Source organism: Vanellus vanellus (genome assembly GCF_965231255.1).
Source record: "Vanellus vanellus genome assembly, chromosome: Z".
Lineage (NCBI taxonomy): Eukaryota > Metazoa > Chordata > Aves > Charadriiformes > Charadriidae > Vanellus > Vanellus vanellus.
The window spans coordinates 44,153,005-44,172,982 of NC_138908.1; the positions used below are offsets into that span (position 1 = coordinate 44,153,005).

The following is a 19,978-nucleotide window of genomic DNA, read 5'->3' on the forward strand; positions in this document are numbered from 1 at the left end:
TTGTCGTTCCTTTAGCAGTGCATAATGTGAAACACCTTTGTGTTTAAAACATTGAGGGTCTTGTCTAGCAAAAACAAAAGCTGAGATTTGATAGATCAAACATCCAAGTTTGATAAGCCTCTCCAGTGGCAGGCATCCAGCTTTACCCAGAAGCTAGCTAATTAATTGCACGAGCAAGTGTTGGCACGCAAAGGGCTGTACAAGGTGTGAGAAACACGCTCGCTGTATTGAATTTTAGTCTGGGGCAAATTCGGTGGAGCAAAGAATATTTATTACAGCGCTGGGAGTTACACAGGGGGTTTCTCCTCCTGTGCCTCATTTTTCCCTTTACAACCGCTTGTTTTTATTTCATATTCCTTATAATTATTCATGTTTCTTCTTGGAACATAGTTTGCATAATCAATGAGTTTTTGGAACGCGACCCACCCCCAAATACATAATCAATGAGTTCTGGGAATGCAACATGCCCCCCTCCCAGGCGCTATGCTTCTTCAGGGGTCTTCCTGATAGTCCATGGAGGGAGGGCCGAAGTCTTTATCACCATGTCCTTCTTGTGGCTTCTTCATTCTTTACACTTCTGTGGTTATCTTAGCTAACTACACCACCCTTTGTTCTGCAAATTTTCGGTAGTTCTAACTGTTGCTTTCGTCTGATATCCTATTTAAAACTATCCCTTTTCTAAACGCATAGCAAGCACACACCCATCTTAGCTGAAGCCATAGCGAGCACACATTCATTTTTAGCTGAAGCAAAATTTTTGCCAAATTACTTATTACAAAGGTTAGCTGGACCCGCAGGAGTCACTGGGCAAGAGGCATCACCGCACAGAGATGGGTTGAACTGGGGCAGAGGAAGAAGCCTGTTGTTTTGTATTGATTCTTATTTATTTGTATTCCACGGAGAACCGAGGGACAATTAAGGTTTAACTCACAGACCTTTCTGTTCCCGAGGCCCCCCTGTTCTTCCATCAGCAGTCGGTACCATTGTCTCGGGTAGTGAAAGCTCCTCGTAGGCTGGAAGCTGAAGAGCACTTAGCTCTATTCTGATGACATTCCGGCCATGGCTTGCTCTGTGGTCTCCGGTTTTGCACTTGTTTTTTTGTACGCTGTCTAGCTTTTATGTTAAGCACCTGACCAGGACAATGGTATCCATACCAAGTTATTTTTTTGTAAATTAGCTCCTAAAAGCAGGCACTAATGTGATCTAATGTCTCCCTTATATCTGCCCAAAGGGGGCATTCAGCAGCACGACTTAGTTTTGAATGCGTCATCGATTTCTTTCAACAGATAGTACTGAATAGCCTGTGGTATGAGACACAACCCCTTTGAAAGATCAGTCTGTTGATAACAAGGATTCACTACGGTTGCAAGGTGTTAACATTCACTTATAGAGTACGTGCAGACCAGAAAAAGGACTTCTGTGCAAGCAAGAATAGTTTTGGCATATACAAATATTTTATATTAAAGTTGTCCTTTGAATATGCTTAAGTGATACCTGCTTTTTCAACACCTTTGGTTCAGTGAAAGCCATGAGCAACATGCTGCACTTTAAGCCTATAGGGTCAGCTTTTAGAAAATAATTTTTCCTTAGAAAATTAATCAGCTTTCATAAGAAAGGTGGTTTTTTTTTTTCTGCCACCTTTCAGAACACAGCTGCATATTTATGACATATAACTAAATATTTAAGATATCCTGGTACCAAAATGGTAATCACCTAAATTAATAAAATAACGAGAGAGCTGTTAGAGCAAAGAGATTACAAGGAACTGTAATCTTAAAATAACGATTTTAAATCTCAAAGGACTGATAAGTAGCAGTAGCAGATAGCAGGTAATATTTTTTTCCTTTTTTTGATTTATTGATGAACTATAAATTTGATAAGGTCACTCTGGCTTATTCATGCATGTGTGTCTCATTTCTGCATTTCTTTCTTTTCCTGTTGTATCTAATCTCTATGCTGAGATTGGACAGATAACGTAATGTTCTAACAGGTGAAAAAAAAAAAAGAGCTATGATTTGTGAGGCAACAGGAATTCCCAGAACTATCACTGAAGTATCAAAAGCAATCGAGTTCTCAGACACCCCGTTACTCTTTGTACTGGTAAAGGAATATGTTTCTGCTCTGCTGTTCTCAATGCTGATATGAATTAAGTTGCTAATCCTTGTTTCTCTCCAATTTCTTTTAAGTTAATCGACTATTTCTTTTTTTTTTTAGTGTAGAAAAAAAAGGGTTAGGTTTTAGATAGATATTGGTTATTTTGCACATACAAACGCAGTCTTAGGCCTTCACAACTAAAGCAGCACTACTCCTCCACGTAGCAGTGCCAGGCTGGCTGTATTAACAATCTGTGGGTCTAGGAATGGGCACTGAGTCTTTAACTACCTATCCAGTTTGCACTAACCCTGTTAACAGACCTCCTCATGGAAGAGGTGTACTTCAGAGGCCAGCGGAACTGTCCTGCTGACTTCGATCCACTTGATGGATTGGCCCATTAGATGGCTGCCAGATTTTCTTTTTCACTTGTCCAATACCAAACCAAAGAAGCCCCCTGCCAAGCTCTGCAGATATTGGCAGAATTTTCTTTGGCACTTTGGGATCCGAATTTAACGCTTACCAAGTGCGGTATACTCCTGTGGAGAAATTTTGATCAATTTAACCTGATCTTCCTGTGCAAATTGCTCTTCTTTTTCGTCTACAACTTAAGTTTCTGTTTTGTTTGTTTGTTTTTTTTTTTTTCAATTCCTAGGCATTTAGAAAAGAAATATGATAAAGCCTGTGGATTTTGCAAGAAACACAAGACCAGAATTCTCTATGTGATCTATGGAATTTTAATAACAGGTACAGTATATTGCACCCAGGGTTGCTGAAGCTTTATTTATTTACCTATATGTGATTATAGACTGTGCCTTTCTGCTATCTGAAGGAAAAATTTTTTACTGTCTTAAAGAATCCATTTGAAAGGAGGTAAAAGTTAATTTAGTCCCAGAGAAAGCTCCAGATCACAAAACTTCCACTCATTCCTAAACGTAACAAAAAGCAGATCTTGCTACACTGCTCCTCCAGCATGTTTTAACTCAGACTAGCAATTATATTTGGGATAAAAGGGTAGTTCAGTCTTTGTGTCTACTCCATTACCACCCCCCTCCAAGAAGCCTGGTCAAGTTTTAGGAGCTTGCCCAAAACCATGAAATCAGATTAAAAGGAGTCAGGCTCCAACTTTGACTGAACTTAAGTCAGCAGGCTAGAAATGAAAGTTCTCTGTTCTGACCCATATCACTTGGTGTTCACAGCAAATGTGTGCTTGAGGAAATGTGTTTTACGTCAGCGTGTACTGCAAAGTCGTTCAGATATTCTTGTTTGTACTTTTGCTAATTATCCAGTAGGTTGGTGTGTTTCCTTCCACTTCACCAAGTTTCTTTTTGAGATCCTCCTCCCTGAACACTGAGAACATATAGACCTAAAATATCTCTGTGTGGTAGGCATCAGCATACCATAAAGTGGTTGTAAAAGGGCAGCTTGCATGATGAATAAATATTCTGCCCTCCTAGTATCGGCTTGTCTTGCTTTGTCATGGAACAGACATATCCTGGGTCAAGAAAGCAAGTGAGTTTGAAGGGTATGTCAGGGTTTCATATATTAATTCCATAAAAATCAATTTGCCTTACACAAAACAGTAATTCTTATGCCTTTTTTGCCATAGACATAATTATTATTTACAAGGACTGTATCTTTCATTGGCCAGCACGTATTAGCAGTGAACCTGCAGAATGACAAATCATTTCACATCTGCTTTACAAAATAAGCTACTTCTAAGCTTCCCTACTTGAGAGGGCCGTTAAATCAGGCAATTGATAAATGTTTCTAAATGTTTCTTCTAGTTTTATTGGATAAACTCATCCTCCTGCTAAAGAAGAAACAAACCCCATTGTTCTTAATTCACAGTTTTTACACAGGGAAAAAACAGTTCTGTAGACATGTTTAATTTTCTCAAGTGATTTACATGTTTGATGTGAACTTTGCTTGGCCAAAGCATATAACCTGCTTTGACAAGATGAAAGCCACCTTTCATATCAATAAACATATCATAAGTAGCAACACTATGAAAGCAAAATTTTTCAGTATTTAGGCCGAGAGTGAGAAAAGCACTCAAAAGATAAACACAGGCCTGACTTTAACCACATCCTTCAAATATAGCATTTGATTCTGTTTTTAAAAAGACCAACCTAACTGACATGTATGTTCTTGTTTCTATGACAGCATACTTGGCAGTAGTTATTGCTGCCTGCAGCTTGAATTTTCAGAGAGCCTTGCCACTCTTTATCATCACTGTCCTAGCCATCTTCTTCATCTGCTGGGATTTTTTAATAGCGAAGTATGAAGACAGAATTGCTGCATTCTCTTCCTGTGGAGAAAGATATCTGAAAAAGCAATGGTTTTGGCTGAAATGGTAAGTATGGATTACTTCCTATTTATGCAGAAGGACAAAGCATTATTTGGTTTACCCTTATAGTTTTATTTCAACTTACACCCTGATAAGCACAGGGAGGTGGATCAATCACACAAATTACAGTAAGATCAAAGAATACATACAGAATAATTCAATATTTTCCAGTTTATACATGTCAGACACACCTTTAAGATTGCAATACAGTAGCTAAGTATTGAAAATCTTGACAGAAAATTAAAAAAAAATCCTGAAATTGAGATAGGACAAGTTTCTGCTTGCAAGACAATATGTCTACAGAAATTCAGGTGCATTGTAGCCTTCTGCATTCACACTACAAGCCAGAAAGTGCTTCACTGTCACCTGTTCAGAAAGCTGTGAGATTCATAAAAACCTTAACTGTAGCATATGCAAACTGCTAAAGTCTGAAGTGTGCTATCTGGACACTACTTGTTCATGTATCACCATAGCAATTTTTACTTGACCTTTGGGAATCAAAACATGCCAGCCACATTTGGTGTCATACTGAGATCACAAAACCTCATTTGGGGTGGTAGACATTCATCTAGTAGATGTATGGTAGATACTTGAATCTGGTAGATACTTATTCCAAGTATTCTGGAGCAATTATCAGGAATATTTAAGTTATTCCTGGGAAAATGGGGAGTGAAAGGAGGGTCATAGAACAAAGAAAAGACCAAATGAAATCTCATTAAAAAGGAAAAGGAGATTGGCCAGCTGCCTTCTATCTCAGCTAGGTCACCTTCTACCTGGGAGAGAAAGAGGTCTAAGGGGGAGTCACTCTGGGTTCAGGAAAATGTCCCAACTTAAGATTTTTAAATGGTTTTGCCACAGGAGCAGGAATTTCTAAGAAAGATGCTATAAAGATTGTGGTCCTTTTTCTCAGGAGCCCCATTAGAGAGCAGTCACACAGAGGCACCTCCACTAGACAATCTGGCTGCCTCTTTGAGGGAAGGAGCAAACAAAACAGGAGAGCCTGATAAGCAGATGGAACAAGCTAGGGGCAGTAACTGCTGTATTACCTGCGCTGCAGTAGTTAAACTGTAGGTCACAGGTTCCTCCAAGAGATAGAAAGTCTTCAAGTGTAGACAGTGTTACTCAGCATTGCCATGGCCAAGCCATTTTGTGGAGGTGGCCTGCAATATTTTTGATCCAGGTCTAAAAATGGAATTTGGGTATCTAGGTACCACTGAAATCAGTGGATGCTAAACAACTGTTAGACACAAGTAATGTTGAAGAGCTCTTACTATGTTTGGTTTTACCCTCTGTAATGGGATGATTATTTCCTTGCCTCTCAGGCTGCTGTTGTGATAATTACCTTCAACATGCAAGCTGAACACGGTTCTGTGATAGTAGGGACCATAGAAACATGGAGCACGATGTAAATATGGCTCTTGTCCTTGTTTCTGAGATAGTTAAAATTGTTGTAATTAAAAGTTATTTTTCTAAACAGCCGATTACAAAGGAGTAAACAGTTTGTAACCTGCTCCTCAATACTGTGTGTTCATAAATACCATAGCCTGTCTTGCCCAGACCTAAGAAAAGATTCAAAGAGGAAGACATGAAAGGAAAAAGAGGATGGAGTGAGAAAGGAGGGTATCTTCTCACAATTCGTTTAATAGAAATAGCACCCAAACAAGAGTCAGTCATGCTTTTCCCTCATACTCTGACTTCAGGGACACAATCAGAGGACATTTCTTCTGGATGGCACCAGGGGAAGTTGTTGTCAGAGTTGCATCAGTAAAGGCAGGTTCCTGCTTGGATAGAGCTGCACATTTCAGCTTAATATATTGCTCAGAGAGTTCATTCATAGACAGAGGTGTAAATGTTATGGGAGGGGAAGGGAAAGAAATACCCGGTCTTCTTCAAGATGTCATGCCTGACGCTTTTTTTTCCCCTAGGGTGTTGTGTGCAGCTCTTATAATAACTATCACCTGCTGGCTCATCTTTGACACAGCAAAACAGGGATCCCGCCAGCTGATCTCCTTTGGTGGGCTTGTGTTGTATGTTCTCTTGATGTTTATCTTTTCCAAATACCCATCCAGAGTGAGTATTTAGTCCATGTTGGATCTTCTGTGTGTTTTTTGTTCAATGTTTCAAAAGCTATTCCCCTACCCTAGCACCAAGTTCAGTAAGAGTAACAGAAAACCCATGAACTTCAAAGTTTAGGCTTGCCAAAACCCAGTGATGTATTTCATTTCTGAGGAAAGTAGTTTTGCTCTGACATCTTGGGGAGTATGTGTGGGGCTGTACCAGCATCTGACTCTCACTATTTTGGGATGCTGCGGCCCATCCTTTGTTCCAGCCCTGATGCCGATTGGAACACATTTGCTCCTGGAGCATATGTGCAAGTTGAGGCAGGCCTGCTCCGTGCTTTCCACCCACAGGAGGGTCACTGCAGTCCTTAGGACATCACAGGCACTTATTTGAGGACACTGTCATCACATCAACACAAAGAGCATGAAACTGGAGACGGGCTTCCCTTGAGTACCTCCAAATCCCTCACAAGTTTGATTACCACTGCAAATGCAGCTGCTGAGGCCAAGCTGAGGTCCTCGCTTTTCACTAACCCATGTCCGTAGGCTTGCTGATGCCATTTATTTTAATTTTCCAGCTGAGATGTCTACTCTGTACTGCTGTGATATTACAAAGAGGTCATTTCAGCCGCTATTAACTCCCACCTCAGCTTTTACTCCCCCCCCCCCCCCCCCCCCCCGCCCCGTGTACATGCCTAGCATACAGCACATGCTTTCGTCACTCATATGTTAATCCATTGTCCAGATCACCAAGTTTCACCAACACTTTTTCAATGCTCCTGCATCAGTGCTGAGACCTTCTTAACAGAAAAAAGTCCCCTCAGCAGGGACTAATGGACCTGCCACTCCCTATCCTTTGCAATTGCTGCTGTCTCCAACTGAGGTGAAAACTCATGTACTCCAAATGCTTTGTGCTCTCCCATGGGTCCTCATTACACCTGATTGGCTTGTGTTATTCAAATATCATCTGAATAAATTAGAGTGCCATCTCAGCTCTTTGCCTTGTAAATAATCAGATTTAATTTTCACATAACAAAGATGTTTTCTGAGGCAGCAGAGCAGAAATCTGCAGTGTAGTGAAGAGGGACTGGTCACAGGCAGCCACAGTTTTTCCTACAAGTGCCTTATGTCATATGAGTTGCAATAACTGCGAGTAGTTCTCAAGTACCAAAGTACTTTAAAGCTGGGGAACAGAAACAGAGTTGAAATTACCCAACCATACAGAAAAAATGTAGCAAAATCTTCTCATTCCCAGTCCAGATATGTGAAGAATCTGAATGCTCAGTTGCTTTTTTTTTTGTTTCCATTCCAGTCAAAAAGAAAAAAAAAAAGAATCATGTCTATTCCATCTATAAACTGTAGCACAGAAAGAACTGTCTCTTCTTTTCCTACTACTTGATTACATTCAGTCTGTGATGGTGAAATGGGCATGTCCATTTTTACCTGGCCAAGCTTTCAGCATCTAGCTCAGATGGTGACATCCACATTGCAGAGCTCTCAAATTAGGAGAGACGATTCATGCTCCAAGTCCCCTACAACCTGTTTTGGCAGCTACTCATTCAGTATAGTCAGACAATCCCCTTATATTATTTTAACAAACATCTAGTAAACTATTATTTATTTAAAGAACAATTGGTTTCTTTATTTTTATTTTTCTATCCCTCTAGGTTGCTTGGAGACCAGTATTTTCAGGAATAGGAATGCAGTTTATTCTTGGGCTTCTTATTTTGAGGACCAAAGTGGGGTTTGATGTGTTTAACTGGCTAGGCATTCAGATCCAGGTAAGTTACTGGACAAAAAGTTTATTTTTTATATCATTTTCTGCCTTGACACTTGCATAACAGCCAGGCAGTTCAAGGGTCTGTTTGCCCTGGATGTTTTGCCCTCTGAGAAAAACTGGATTCTCAGAAAGGTAATTGCCTACCTGAATTCAATCTTCTCATTTGTTTTTTGTCCAGTTAATACAAGACTGTGTGGGGCAGGCAGATGAGTAACGACCAGAGTGACCCTCTTTCTTAATGCCTTTACCATCCTTGGGCTGAAATTATAACTGCACCCTCCAAGCACAAAACTGCTATTGTGCCAGGGAAACTCAGGCCTGGCCCAACTCCAAAGCATCCTTGCAATAAACCTGATACACTGAAAAAATGTGGGATTTAGCTAGGTAGAACCACTGTTATCTTCAGAGTAGTCACAGTCCTGGCTCAGGAGTATTTCATAGTTCTCACAACATATAAGAAACTGAATTCAACTACAGGTGAAGGTCTGGAGCACAAGTCTTACGAGAAGCAGCTGAGGGAACTGGGATTGTTTAGTTTGCAGAAAAGGAGGCTGAAGAGAGACCTATGGGTCTCTGCAAGTATCTGAAAGGAGGTTGTTGCAAGGTGGGTATCAGTCTCTTCTCCCAAGTAACAAGCAATAAGACAAGAGGAAAAAGCCTCAACTTGTGCCAGGAGGGGTTTAGATTGGATAATAGGAAAAATTTCTTTCCTGAAAGGGTTGTCAAGCATTGGAACAGGCTGCCCAGGGAAGTGATGAGTCACCATCCCTGGAGGTATTTAAAAGGTGTGTAGATGTGGCGCTTAGGGACATGGTTTAGTGGTGGACCTGGCAGTGCTTGGTTAACAGTTGGACTTGATGATCTTAAAGGTCCTTTACAGCCTAAATGATTCTATGATTCTATCCACATCTGGGAGCTGGCAAACCAGCTCCCTGTGAGCAGCAAAGGATCTCTAGAGAGGGAACAGGACAGGTGTCCCCTGTAGGCAGTCTCCAGGCCCAAAGTTTAATTTTTAAATAGTCCATTACTGGAAAGTAATAGACATGAGAAATCCAAAATGTACCCACTGAATGACATTCAGACTTTTCACCCCAGGGATACTATTCACACAGCTGTTGTTCACAGTAGAGATAATTAAGCACATTTAAAACAAGACAGTCCAGAATGTACCGTCTCTACGCATCAGGGAAGGCACAGGTCTGACTTCTGTCTGGGTGCTAATTTGCAAGCAGTGGGAGTCACCTGGGTTTTGTCACCAGGTTCTCAGTCTCCCCTTTCGTTTCCGACTGAAGTGGGTCTGGTGCCCCCTTTCGTTGGCTCCATATGGCTTACAGTCACTCCTGTCATAAGTCATTAACCTAGCTATTACATCTCCATTTTAAACTATATCATTAATTGCATATGTTGGCATCAGGAGTATAAAAATGCACCAACATATCAGAATTAAAAAGTAGAAGACTTTTTAGACTAGCTCTTGGCTACTTTTGTCAAAACTCATTACTTCAGCCAGTAAACCTCCACTTTAAACTATCATTTATTGCAGTTATTTGCATGAGTGGGAGTGTAGAAATGCATCACAGTACTAGGGTTAGAAATTAAAACCTTATTTTAGTATAACTTTTGGCCTTTATCTTGTTGAGTACAACAGGAAAATGTGCCCTATGCTTTTGCTACATACTCTGAAGCATCCTGCACTCTTGGCAGAGCAGAGGAAAGACCCTCGGTTCAGCCAGACACAGTCAGTGAAACCTGGACCCATACAAAGGAGATCACAAGCTCCTTGGACCTCACCAGATCTCTGCAAGGCAACTAGCCATATTTGCTTAGTTTTTGGCAGGGACACAGAGCTCATGGCTAACTTCCTTTGCTTTCTGTCCCTAGACTTTTCTGGAGTACTCAGACACAGGGGCTAAGTTTGTGTTCGGTGAGAAGTATACGGATCATTTCTTTGCTTTTAAGGTAAGAGGGGTTTTATGTATACTGTACGTGGCAGACAGACAACAGAAAAATGAACAGTATGGCTGGGAAATAAGTTCATTATATATATCTTGTGATACCAGTACATTCACCAGAGAAATCAGCTAAGAAGTAAACTGTTCCTTACTCTGTAACACTCTGAATAGAAAATTTGGGAACCTCACATAAAGTCTTTCATTTATTGCCTTACACTGAATTGGGTTACACTTACTTAGTCTAATTATAACAACATATGTTACAAGTAGACAGGACTTTGGAGTATATTTCTACACGGAATAGGTTAAAAGGCTCCTACCTGGTCACTGAAAGAAATATTACCTCCAGCCTATCTTCCCCACCTCTCCACAATAAAGGTGCTATACTGTGCTATACTGTTCTATCCTAAAGTGCTATGCAGACCACTGCCTCACAGACATTGCCCCTGTAGAAGTGGAAACCCTAGGTGTGTACTTATCCAGGTAGATGAGGTAGAAGTTGCCCATGCATAAGGAGGAAGAATTACATTACATTATTATTACATTAATAAGCTCCCAGGGAGATTTCCCAGTTGTCCCTTAGGAGACTTTGTTGGGAAACTGCTGGAATACAGTCTGTGTGCTCTGTGCTCTCTAACCCGCACCAGCATCCGGTACAGATTTGATCCCGTGCATAGCCCATGCCATAATACCTGCTTAGGCTGGAATCAAGAAAATAGTAAGAAAAAAAATTCCAACCATGAGAAATGTATCAGGACTTTCTTGGAGACCATCCTTCTGTCTGATATTTCAGACACCAGACCATGGGCTTACACACCTTTCATCTTCTTTTTTTCCCTAGAGGTGATATTCCAAACTGGATATTCTTCACACTTAGGTCTGACACTACCAAGAATAGTCAGAGCATCTTAGAGGGGAAAAAAATTAAACTTTTCAGCAAGAAAAATACATTTTATTTTAATTCCAGTATTTTTGTACCTTTTGTTTCACATTCTAGTCTCCTCTCACCTTTACTCTATTGAGCACTCAAATGACAATTTGCATGGACAATTACATACTGTGGGGGTGAAATGGTCTAATTCCCACCCTCAATGATATTTATCCTCAATGTTTTTCCAGAATGCCTGATGGGTATGATTTTTTCAAGGTGATTTTTTAATGTCTCAGTGGTGATGCAAAATACTTTGCTGACTAAAGCCATAACTAGGGAGCAGACATTCAAAAGTTTGCTTCAGTGTATGCACACGTCCATCAGTCTTATTCTATGGGATAAGCCATCAAAAGACATGTGTAATATCTGGAAGAGGATACAGGGACAAGTAGGTTATTTTCACACTAAAAAAAAAAACCAAGAAAACAAAACCCATGAGCTGATTTTCAGGGCTGCCTATGTCTTGCATATATGTCTTGTCTATACTCCTAAAGAGTATATATGGTAAAAAGAGTGGTAGACAAGCACACAGCAACACCAAAACATGCTCCATCTGTTCCTCCCATAGAAAGAGATATTTCTCTTCCATCGTCAGTGAGTGACAGCCAGCCTATTCTCTCTTCAAACACTTGTCATTTATTTAGAGAATAAGATGGTCAAAAGTGCTTTTTTATGTCGTTCAAATATTTTATGATATTTGAGTGTAGCACTGAGCTATCCAAATCTTGTCCCAAGATATTTCAAAGTGCCCTCCAAAAGAGAAGCATCTCAATCTCAGCTTAGCTCTTGAGAGAGAGTAGACAAATGTTAGGGTATGTCTTTAGAGAAAACTGTGAGACCCCAATTGTACCTACACTGCATCTTTAGCAGCATGCAGGGACACCTCAGTTTTCTGCTAACTTAGATGGACACAGTTACCAGAGCAGACCGTCTGTCCATTGTGTGCACCCACTGGGTGTTCAGACCAGTTCCACTACAGCCTTTGAGCACGTTGTCTTGGAAGCACTGATTAGTCATGAATACATGCATTTGCATGCATAAACCCTGTTATTTGAAAAGCATAGTTGCGTATGCAGATGCAGAGTTTCAGAGTTCTGAAAAAAAACACTTGCCCACATGAACAATCTAACGTGCATTGTTTTCCTGTAGAAATATGCACTTAAAACTAACAGAGATACTACTTTAGCTCACCTACGGACTCCAGTGAGTGAGTTAACACAAAAATTTCTCTTGACTTTAGCACACCCAAATACTTAAGCAGTTGGAAAAAACCCTTTAGTACTAAGCCATTGCCATCTATCCTGTTGAGTATGAAAGGCAAAGTTTGCTTTGAGCAAACAGGGAATTAGACTTCTGTTATATGAGTGGTTTCCCTTCTATGCCAGGAGGATTATGGCTCCCTGAGAAAGGCTTTGCTTTAGGAGTGTGTGAAACTGGGATGTTCCTTAAACATCAATAGCAATTCTCCTTGAAAGGAACATAAGGAAAAAGGTTATGTTCAAGCCACAAATGGAGAAAGAGTTGTGAGCAGCCAACAATTTCAACTCCTTGCCCTGCCTGTATCATCAGCAATAACCACGATCCAGAAAGTAGCTTTTTAGTAAGGTCAAACCATATTGCAGAATTGACAATAAATATGAAACATCCCAATTTATAAACATACCAATTAAAGAATTTGTTTTCTTAGACGTTGTATTATGGGAAACATTAACTGCAACATTAGTAGGCCACATAAATGTAATTCTAAAGAGCTGATACCAATTCCCCATTGAAATATAGTGGGATTTTTCAGAGTGCTCATTAATTTTATTCTTCAGTTAAAACTTGACTGTTTAAAGGTATGTAGTAGGTATCAGGAGCTATACATATTGGAGTCAAAACTCCCACACAAGTTTGTCCACAGAGAGAAATACAATTCTAACAGTTTAACCATGCAGATATAATTACACTGCAGGACCCATCCACTCCTCCCATATGGAAACACACTAACCCTTTTTGAGGAATAGGCTTCTGCTACAACTGAGGTCCATCTGATTTCCCTGTAAGATTTCCTTTTGCGGTTTTCTCCCCACTTTGCCCAGAATTGACGACTGTCTCCACCTACAGACTGTAATGATGTGTGTATAACCAAATTAAACACTTTTTAATGGCAGAAGCAAGTTGGAGACAATCTCTTTGTCACCTTCCGTTCAGAGTATCCACATCTTTGAGGCAGACTCCCTCACTCAGAGAATAAGGGCTCTACAAAAGAAAGAGGGAACCTCAGTCAGAGGGAACTTCAGTCTATGAGACTGAAGAATGACTTTTAAGAGCTTTTCTGTCCCTAAAAGCAATTTCATGGAACCAGTGCATGTTTTTTCAAAAAAAAACCAAAGGGGACTCTTGACCTTTTATTTCCAAATATATTTCACATTTAACCAACAAAGGAAACACTGCCAACTAAGACTGATGTTCCACCATGACCCCTCCCTGCTGTGCAAATATTCCTACATACACAGGGTGTGCAACAGCCCCATAGTTAGAGAGGGAAGCTGTTCTCAGACTCCTTGGATTGTTCCTGTGCCTCCTTTTTTCCTTGCAGTCCTGCCCCCACATACATATGCTGGTCACCCCCAATCTCCTAGCCCTCTGGACCCCTCCACAAATAACAAAGATTTGCATGGTCTACTCCCCTCCTCACCTCTCTAGATCCTATACCGGCAGCTCCAGCAAGGCTTGTCTCCTTCCACCCTCCCTAGACGGCTCCCAGCCTGGGCTCCCTTCACCCTCTGGGTGCCCCACCAGGTGCCTGACCCTAGAGCACCACCAGAGCTTTCCCCTCTGTCTCCCATGCCCCTGCACAGCTCTTCGCCAGGTATTGCCCAGACATGCACAGCCTGCTACACAAGCCCTAAGGCCCTCAGAGGGAGCCCTCTGAAGTTATTGACCCCATGTCTCCTAATCCTCTGGTTTTGGCACTGCAAAGAGGGAAAGGGAGAGGAGGGGGGGTGGGAGAAGACACTCCTGCTTTATCAGCTTTCCCATTCTTGTCTCACCCACAACATGCAAGCCCATGTGGGCCCAGCGTGAAGGCGAAGCTCCTCTTGGGGCTAATGGAGAGGAGGTGGGTGCTCCATACAGACATGGGACAGAAGGAGTTTTCCTGAGGCTGTTCTCTCCTCTCTCCCAAGTTTCAAAACCACTGACTTAACACTTCAGTGTATTTACACTGTGGGGAGCCTTTCGGTAAAAGACTACTGGGGTTTTTCAGTTGAACTACTTGTTTCATGTTAAGTGCTTTTCATTGAGTTTATCTCTGCAGACAAGGCAATTGAAAACCTGCTGCAATCAATGCAATGTGTTGCAAGTAGCTTATTTACATTCTCCTTATTTTATTTAGAGTAATAATTTGCCAGTGTTTTCTATGTGATTTTGGTATGCCTTAGATAAAAGCTAGCCCAGACATGAAAAATTGTTACAATTACTTACCTATTAAATGGTTGCTATGCTTTTCTGATGAAGACATAACATAATAAGTACCACATTAAGTCACTAGGAATTTAGGCAGGAAGGTTTAGTTATAAAATAGTCCTCGATTTCTTTATGCAGTCAAGGCACAAATGATCACAACTGGAAAACACACTCCCTGTTTTGTAAAGATGAATGCTTCATCCAGAAATTCCTGTGACCACAAAAATGGAAAAACGTTTTAAATGTTATCTAAGGTATTTTCAGAGGAATGTACACAAGAAACAGTCCGAAAGATGCCAGATTTTACCCAGCATAGGCAGAACATTGTCTTCTCGCTCCTTCAGCTAAAACCAAACCACAGTAATACCTGAGAGCTCTTCTGATCCATCTGGAGTGAAAGATAGAAGGACACTCACTTACAGTTTTTACCATCTAGTACAGAGAGTAGGTCTTTGCCTGTCTGCTCACTGCCTCTCCAGACTCATCTTCCTACAGGCATCATGGCAGTCCCTACTTGTGCCAGGGTATGGAGTTGGCTGGGAGCCAGATGCCTCTCCAGCTAGCACACTCTTAGGAGCAGGGAAGGGAAATGGCAGGAGAGAAAAGGCAGAGGACAAAGGTGTTACTAAACTTTCTGCTGTCACTCCATGGCAAACCACCCTGAGAGGATGGCCAAAAGGATCAGAGAATCAAACTAGAGAAAGCAGCCTCATATTAGGGAGTTTACAGAATGTGGAAAAAGGGACTGCCCACTTGGGAGGAGTATAGGAACACTGTCAGAATATGCAGGGATGCAATGAGGAAGGCTAAGGCCCACTTGGAATTAAACCTGGAAAAAGTTGTCAAGGACAATAAGAAGAGCTTCTTCAAGTACGTCAGTAAGCAAAAGGAAGACCAGGGAAAATGTGGGCCTGCTGCTGAATGAAGTAGGTGCCCTGGTGATGGAGGATGCAGAGAAGACAGAGTTTTATGAATGCTTTCTTTGCTTTAGTCTTTACTGCTAAGGCCGGCACCCAGGAATCCCAGACCCCAGGGATAAGAGAGAGAGCCTCGATAAAGGAAGACTCCGCTGGTTGAGGAGGATTGGGTTAGAGATAATTTAGGCAAACTTGACACCCAAAAATCCATGGGTCCTGATGGGATGCACCCACAAGTGCTGAGGGAGCTGCCAGATGTTATTGCAAAGCCACTCTCCATCATCTTTGAAAGGTCATGGAGAACAGGAGAGGTGCCTGAGGACTGGAAGAAAGCCAATGTCACTCCAGTCTTCAAAAAAGGCAAGAAGGAGGACCCAGGAAACTACAGGCCAGTCAGCCTCACCTCCATCCCTGGAAATGTGATGGAGTAGCTCATCCTGGATGTCATCTCTAAGCACGTAGAGGAAAAGAACATTATTGGGAATGGTCAACATGGATTCACCAAGGGGAAATCATGCTTGACCAATCTGATAGCCTTCTATGATAGCATGACTGGCTGGGTGGATGAAGGGAGAGCAGCGGACATCATCTACTTCAACTTCAGCAAGGCATTTGACACTGTCTCCCATGACATCCAGCTTAGGAAATGTGGCTTAGATAAGTGGACAGTGAGATGAATTGAGAACTGGATGAACAGCAGAGTGCTGAGGGTTGTGATCAGCAGCACAGAGCCCATTTGGAATCCTGTAACTAGTGGTGTTCCCCAGGGGACACTACTGGGTCCAGTCTTGTTCAACATATTTATCAATGACCTGGATGAGGGGACAATAGTGCACCCTCAGCAAGTTTGCTGATGACACAAAAATGGGAGGAGTGGCTGACACACCAGAAGGCTGTGCTGCCATACGGCAAGACCTGGACATGCTGGAGACTTGGGCGTAGAAGAACCTAATGAAGTTCAACAAGGGCAAGTGTAGGGTCCTGCACCCGGGGAGGAATAACCCCATGCACGGGTACAGGTTAGGGGTTGACCTGCCGGAAAGCAGCTCTGCAGAGAGGGACCTGGGAGTGCTGGTGGACAACAAGTTGACCTTAAACCAGCAATGTCCCCTTGTGGCCAAGAGGGCCAATGGTCTCCTGGAGCACATTAAAAAGAGCATGGCCAGCAGGTCGAGGGACATTGTCCTCCCCCTCTACTTGGCCCTGGTGAGGCCACATCTGGAGTCCTGTGTCCAGTTCTGGGCTCCCCAGTTCAAGAAAGACAGGGAACTGCTGGAGAGAGTCCAGCGGAGGGCTACAAGCATGATCAAGGGAATGGAGCATCTCTGTTATGAGGAAAGGCTGAGAAACCTGGGTCTGTTTAGCCTGGAGAAGACTGAGAGGGGATCTCATCGATGCTTATAAATATCTAAAGGGCACGTGTCAAGAGTATGGGGCCAGACTTGAACTTAGTGAACTTGAACTGAACAGGCACAAACTTGAACTTAGGAAGTTCCATCCAAACGTGAAGAAAAACTTCTTTACTTTGAGGGTAGCAGAGCACTGGAGCAGGCTGCTCAGAGATGTTGTGAGATCTCCTTCTCTGGAGATATTCAAAACCTTCCTGGATGCATTCCTCTGTAAACCTGCTTTAGATGAACCTGCTTTGACAGGGCGCCTGGACTACAAAGTTCCCTTCTGACCCCTACCATTCTGTGATTCTGTGATTAACTTGAAGAGTGCAACTGTATTTGTGAATTGCACTCTATCCTTTCAGTGAAAGGTTCTGATCATCTAAATTGAGGTTCCAAACTGATAGTATTGCTGATAGTACTGACTCTGCTCTAGAAAGACACAGCTTCTATTTACTGAAAAGGTCTGAACTAACAAAGTGTTTTGTTCTTTTTCATTCTGTTCCTTGCTTTTATTCATGGTGCGTTATGCCCTCAGTTGAACACACATGAAGCTAATACCACTACTGTTAGGGGTACTGTTTTAACTGTAACTAATCTGTATGCCTAATTTTGGACCTTCTGGGGGGATTTTTGTTCCTGTTGTATATTAGCATAGAGATGCTGAGATCCTGTGTATTTAACATACTTGATAATCAAGTGATATTTTTTTTTTTTTTCGGGATGAAAAACCAACACATTTAATAACCCATCAGACAGTGGGTTAGGCATTCATGCAATTATTTTCAATTGTATGTTTAAGGAAAACATTTTTCCTTCAGTCTCCACTGAAATAGTCTTATATTAATTTCTTATATTTAATAAGTGTACAACTGTGAATTTTTTTTGAAGCAGATTCTGTCTCTGAGTGCAGTTCCAGAGTCCTTGAATACTCCACATTGGTATTATAATCAATGCTATAAATAGAACAGAGTAAAAAAGGATTTTGCTATAGTATGTTATTAAAAGGCATCTATACAGCATGGGCTTTCTAAGGAAGCTGTGCTCGATTCTGTGAAATCAAGTCAGCTACCATCCTAATCAAAATCTATTCAACTTCTGCTTATATAGCAGTACAAACTGTGTTTCTTAAACATAGACACAGAGAAGTTGAGCTCTGAATTCTACACCACAGTCCCATTGTATGTATATCTGTTCATGGCTTTCAAAGTCTACAGACATACATATCCAAGTCTTTGTAGATGCCATTCCCAGAAAGCATTTCACCTGACTTAACCATGGCTTGGCTATAAACTAATGTACATCATGTTAAACCAAACAGTTTCAAAACCATTGCAGTCCTGTTACAAAACTATGTAGATACATGAAAAATAGTTCATTCCAGCACAAACATAAACAGTAAGTCTAGAAGGTTAAGAATTTTACAGCATAAGTGTAAGCTTAATGATAAGTTTTCAATACCTTTAAGTGTATCTCCAAAAACATGAGCCTCTTTTTCAAAAATTAAGTGGTCTACAGAATCAAGGAAAGGAAAACCACTCTAGAGGTGTTAATGATTTTGTGTCTCCAAATCAGGTCCTGCCAATTGTGGTTTTCTTCAGCACCGTAATGTCTATGCTTTACCACGTTGGATTCATGCAGTGGCTCATTGGAAAGGTATGAATTTTTTCCAGTAGGTACTCTTTTGCCTAGTACAGGACACTTCTTGAACACATGCAGCTGAAATGTAGCATTACCCCTGACCAAGCTGCTCAGGCATAGACATATGAAAAGTAGCTGCTTATTTTTAAGCTGGAAATTGTTCTAAATGTTACCATCACAAAATCCCAACTAGCATCACATAGCACACTTTCCTGCCCCCCAGCCTGGTTGTATTGATGAAGTCACAACAATTTGGCTGGCTAGTTTAGTATTCCTCAGATGCCATACTTGCTTAAATCTTCCTTTGTGCCTGCCCCTCTCCCAGCCCCCAAAATGCAGGAGGGAGATTACTTCACAGATGGTGGATTTCTGCTTTCTACTAAGCATTGCAGTAGCAATTGCATATACCTTCCTATCACAGATCCCCAGAATAAGATCAGAGGCTGAGTCCTCACCCATGTTCTAAGTGTTCATTTCCGTCAGGTCCTAGGTCCAATGCCAATGTCCACTAAGAGAAAAGCAAGTCCACAGAAAGTCCACTTTCTGCCCTCTAAGCCCAAAGAACTTATCATATGAGGGAAAAGATCTTCTTGCATGGTGGTAGTTAAACCTTATTTGAACATATCTTTAAAAAGTGCTTTGTCCTTCTCATTCACAGGATTGTTATATAAGCACTACAAACCTCACCAAGCTGAAATAGCATGCTAAAATTTCTACTAGGCATTTTTAGCCTTAATCTAAATTTCACATTTTTTTCCCTTCATATGATCCAAATCCTTTTGGACATAAGTGATAAGGACACATCAAAATATCTACTTTGATTAATTTAGTTTAACAATTTAGTACTCACAAGGAGCCTGGGGTACTCTCAATTCTGTTAAATTATTCCCCCTCTGGCTTATTTCAACATGCTACTATTAAATGAATGTGCCATATCTTGAAGCTGAAATCATTAACTCAGGAAATATTGTAAGGTGTCTCAGAACTCTTACATTGGCATGATTAATTCAAGAAGTGCGTGGAATAGGCAGACCAGTGTTTTACTTTTGTCTCTTTTTCTTTTTAAATTATTTTAGGTTGGTTGGATAATGCAAATTTTCATGGGGACAACTCCTGTTGAGTCTCTGGTAGCTGCGGGTAACATATTTGTGGGACAGGTGAGTTGGAGCACAGAAAAACATGCTAGCACAGGATTGCTGAATATTGTGAAATATTGCTGCTCAGCAATCATCGGTGTATAAAGAAATCATCATTTCATATGAAGCTAGGAGACCAGTACAGCAGGACTGCTGGCTGATTTCTAGAATTCCAGTACGTTCATATATCAGCAGTGATGCACAATGGGGTGGGTATGGGGAACCGTATATTATTCCAATGGAAAGTCAGGCATAATTTTTCACAGAAAGAGTGGTCAG

At 41.3% G+C, this 19,978-nt stretch overlaps 1 protein-coding gene across 1 annotated transcript in view; it reads left to right on the forward strand.

Annotated features, from left to right (window-relative positions):
• Nucleotides 1-19,978, forward strand: part of SLC28A3 (solute carrier family 28 member 3) — a gene marked incomplete at both ends in the record, with an annotated part of 45,211 nt that overhangs the window by 12,461 nt on the left and 12,772 nt on the right. Inside the window, 7 exons of the mRNA XM_082497440.1 lie at nt 2,747-2,838; nt 4,258-4,447; nt 6,367-6,511; nt 8,169-8,282; nt 10,163-10,240; nt 18,498-18,578; nt 19,640-19,720. Of these exons, the coding sequence (XP_082353566.1) occupies nt 2,747-2,838; nt 4,258-4,447; nt 6,367-6,511; nt 8,169-8,282; nt 10,163-10,240; nt 18,498-18,578; nt 19,640-19,720 (781 nt within the window). The remainder of the gene's footprint in view (nt 1-2,746; nt 2,839-4,257; nt 4,448-6,366; nt 6,512-8,168; nt 8,283-10,162; nt 10,241-18,497; nt 18,579-19,639; nt 19,721-19,978) is intronic.